The sequence below is a fragment of the Gekko japonicus genome, unplaced genomic scaffold (assembly GCF_001447785.1).
Source record: "Gekko japonicus isolate JY-2015 unplaced genomic scaffold, Gekko_japonicus_V1.1 scaffold118, whole genome shotgun sequence".
NCBI classification, from domain to species: Eukaryota; Metazoa; Chordata; class Lepidosauria; order Squamata; family Gekkonidae; genus Gekko; species Gekko japonicus.
In genome coordinates, this window is record NW_015168656.1 from 57,106 (window position 1) to 60,779 (window position 3,674).

General features: G+C 39.7%; 1 protein-coding gene across 8 annotated transcripts in view; it reads left to right on the top strand.

The window, feature by feature from the left end:
• Nucleotides 1–3,674, top strand: part of PPP1R12A (protein phosphatase 1 regulatory subunit 12A) — a 228,568-nt gene that overhangs the window by 50,966 nt on the left and 173,928 nt on the right. For all 8 annotated transcript variants that reach the window (XM_015415213.1, XM_015415217.1, XM_015415211.1 and 5 more), the window contains exon 2: nucleotides 3,249–3,379. In XM_015415213.1, the coding sequence (XP_015270699.1) occupies nucleotides 3,249–3,379 (131 nt within the window). The remainder of the gene's footprint in view (nucleotides 1–3,248; nucleotides 3,380–3,674) is intronic.

The window sequence follows — 3,674 nt, forward strand, 5'->3', positions numbered from 1 at the left end:
ATAAAAGTTTTCCCTAAGAGGTAACAGTGGCTCAGGGATAGTAATGTGAGGCAGAAAATTTGGTGAAGTGGAAGCTTCCCCACTGCTACGTTTTTCCATGGAGAAAACTTTATATTAAAAAAATGCCAATTTAATTTTTATGAAACAATGCAACATAATGAATGGAAGGCAATAAAATATCAGGCTAGGCAATGTCAAAATTGTAATTAACTTTTTCCAGATGGTTATTCTTAGGAAGTATATATGTGAGTGTGTGTGAGAGTGAGTTTTGTTATATGGTGAAGGTGGTGGGGGAGTTAAACCTAAAATACACAGAATCACCCAAACAAACAAACAAACAAACAAAAAACCTACCACTTTATTAATTCACCTTAATGGTCTGTGACTGTAGAGCCAAAATGAAAACTAAAATACTTATTCTAGTTTGGATTACCAGTGAAAGGAAAACTAAAACTAAAAGTTTCACTTAAAACTGTTTTGGTTTTACTTCCAGTAAACAGTGCAATGTATCTTTTCTTTTGTTGAGGTTGGAAGTGTATGTACAAAATCTCCTGTGTTTTTTGAACATTAAGAAATGCTTTTAGAGATTTATTTAGAGATTTTTTTAAAAAAAGATTTATATAAATTAATACATGGGACTTCTTGTTTACTAAATACATGCCAGAGATCTCAATCTAGTTAGGGATTTCTAGTCTTCCTATCCGTAATTTTCTGTAAAGCCAAATCATTGCTCAGGGTTAGCTCCTCTTCTCCAAGCAGGAAATTGGTATAGGGCAGTGGTGGCGAACCCATGGCACAGGTGCCAGAGGTGGCACTCAGAGCCCTCTCTGTGGGCACGCGTGCCATCGCCCCAGCCAGGCCCAGACCATCATTAAAGTGTCAAATTCTCTGCCAAATAATTTTAAGTAAATTAAAGCATTTGGGATTGCTTTCCTTACTTTGTTTGGATCATCTTAAGTTAATGTATGAGTTGTTTTTTCTAAAGTAAAACCTCAGTATACAGGTTAAATTGCCGTGTTGGCACTTTGCGATAAATAAGTGGGTTTTGGGTTGCAGTTTGGGCACTCGGTCTCTAAAAGGTTCGCCATCACTGGTATAGGGAGGAAGGACTGAAGATGAATCCCTCCCCCCCTCACAAATTGAAACAACTGCTCTGGTGGTTGTACTTGGAAAAAGAACTTTGACGTTATCATGGGACTAAATGTAACACGTAGTACTTTCTGAGGACAAAATCTCAGTGCTGTTAAACCGGAGTACCATGACTGATCTTGATTACTATGGAGATGGCTCAAATTAACTAGGCTGTGAAACAAATAACTTGAATTGCGCACTGAGAAACTGAGTGAATGCAAGCTGTGAAGTGCACACTGAATTTGCTGTCTGTTACCATTTGTTTGCTATGACATCTTGTGATAACAAGATGCATATTTTAGAGGTTAGTACATGTTTGTAAGAAAAGGTATGCTACTCAGGGATGACAAAGTAACTTGTGTAAGATGAAGAGTTGGGAATGGACATTGTATTTATGCAGGGTGGACAAGGTGAATGGTAGAATAACTCAGCATAAATAATTCATAACTATTATTGTATATAGAATGACTGCTTGTTACTGCTTCTTTAGGAGCAGAAATTGGTCGATTACTATTATCACGTATTCAGGAAGGGAAGGTCAATTTTGAATAGTACATGGGAGATGCAAATCACTGTACTCTGACAGGGCTTGACAAATTTTCTTTGGCTCTAGGAGCCAGTCCCAAAATTTAGGAGCCAGACTCAATACAAGAACTCATGGGCACTCAATGAAATTGCTGAGCGGTCGGGTTAGAACGGATAAAAGGAAGTACTTCTTCACCCAAAGAGTGATTAACACATGGAATTCACTGCCACAGGAAGTGGCGGCGGCTACAAGCATTGACGGCTTCAAAAGGGAGTTAGATGAGCATATGGAGCAGAGGTCCATCAGTGGCTATTAGCTACAAGATATAGATAGGAACTCTGGGTCAAGTGATGCACTGTATTCTTGGTGCTTGGGGGGGGGGGGTCAACAGTGGGAGGGCTTCTAATGTCCTGGCCCCACTGGTGGACCTCCTGATGGTACCTGGTATTTTTGGCCACTGTGTGACAGAGTGTTGGACTGGATGGGCCTTTGGCCTTATCCAACATTGGCGTCTCTTATGTTCTTATGTTTATGTTCTTATGTTTCAGCTTTCAGAGTTATGTATTTTAATAACCATGTGTTTTTCTTATTGTTACCATAAAACCTAGTCCTAACTTCTTCTCATAATTTAATTAAAGCTATGACAAAAATTTTGTATATAAATGGATATAGGGATAGCCCTGGCTGTCCCCACTAGAACAAAAAGCTTGGTGTAGTGGTTATGTGTGTGGACTCTAATCTGGAAGAACTGGGTTCGATTCACCACTCCTCCACTTGCAGCTGCTGGATGACCTTGGACGTCATAGTTCTGTCAGAGCTGTTCTCTCAAGGTCATCTCTGGAAAGAGCTCTCAGCTTCACCTACCTCACAGGGTGTCTGTTGTGGGAAGACAAAGGCGTTTGTAAGCCGCTCTGAGACTCCGAGTGAAGAGTGGAGTATAAATCCAAACTCCTCCTCCTCCTCCTCCTCCTCTCCAGCCTACCTTCTCTCCTATTTCTGATCATTCCATTATTGCTTTAAAAAGCTCTAACTGGATATTGAAGCCTGTATAAAGAGCAACACATTAAGAAATGAACACATCTTCTGCCACTGAATATTGTAAATATGTAAAAAAGCAATGATAAAAATATGCATGTGTTTTTATGCCACATAGCAAAATGTATTCTGATACAAAATGATAAATACACTTTGAATGTCTACTGAGGATTGCTGAGAAACATTGCTGAAAATAGTATGTGCCACAATTAATTCTCTAGGCATCATGGTGACCTGGCATCTGACATTTGTCAAGCCCTGCTCTAGTGCTCGCATATTCTGTGAAGAGTAGTGTTCCCTTATGCAGTCTTTAAATTTCTCATTGTGTTTGGGGAAATTTTTTCCTGTGTCATTTATAGTAGTTACTTTATTTGAGAACTTGTTAATATCCAAATATAGTTGTCCTGGAAATGGTTGGCAGTTAAAACAAAATGCCCTTCATAATAAAGCAAAAATAGGTTTACAAACACACCTTTCCTCTATCATGATAATATATAAGCAGAGGCATTTAATATAATGATTGCACATTTTAAATCCTCCTTTCTTTTGTTTATAGGCTTGCATAGATGATAACGTAGATATGGTGAAATTTCTGGTGGAAAATGGAGCCAGTATTAATCAACCTGATAATGAAGGCTGGATTCCTCTACATGCGGCTGCTTCCTGTGGATATCTTGATATAGCTGAGTAAGGATTGCTTTTCCATGTTTAATTATGTATCTTAATGTTTGGCATATTTTTGGTGCAGCAGGTGCTGACAGGAAAGAATTTAACTTCAGGAATATCTCAAACCCCCCCCCCCCCCATTATAAGGTGTATATCAAGTTTGGAGCAGCGCACATATGCAGATACGGATCATCACGCTGCAAGCTTTTGTTTGGTTGATGCACATTATAACTTACAAGGGGGGACCCGCGATACTCGCGGGGGGGGGGGCAGAGGAGGAAGCAGCAGGAGGAGGGAAGAACCCCCCCATCCCGGC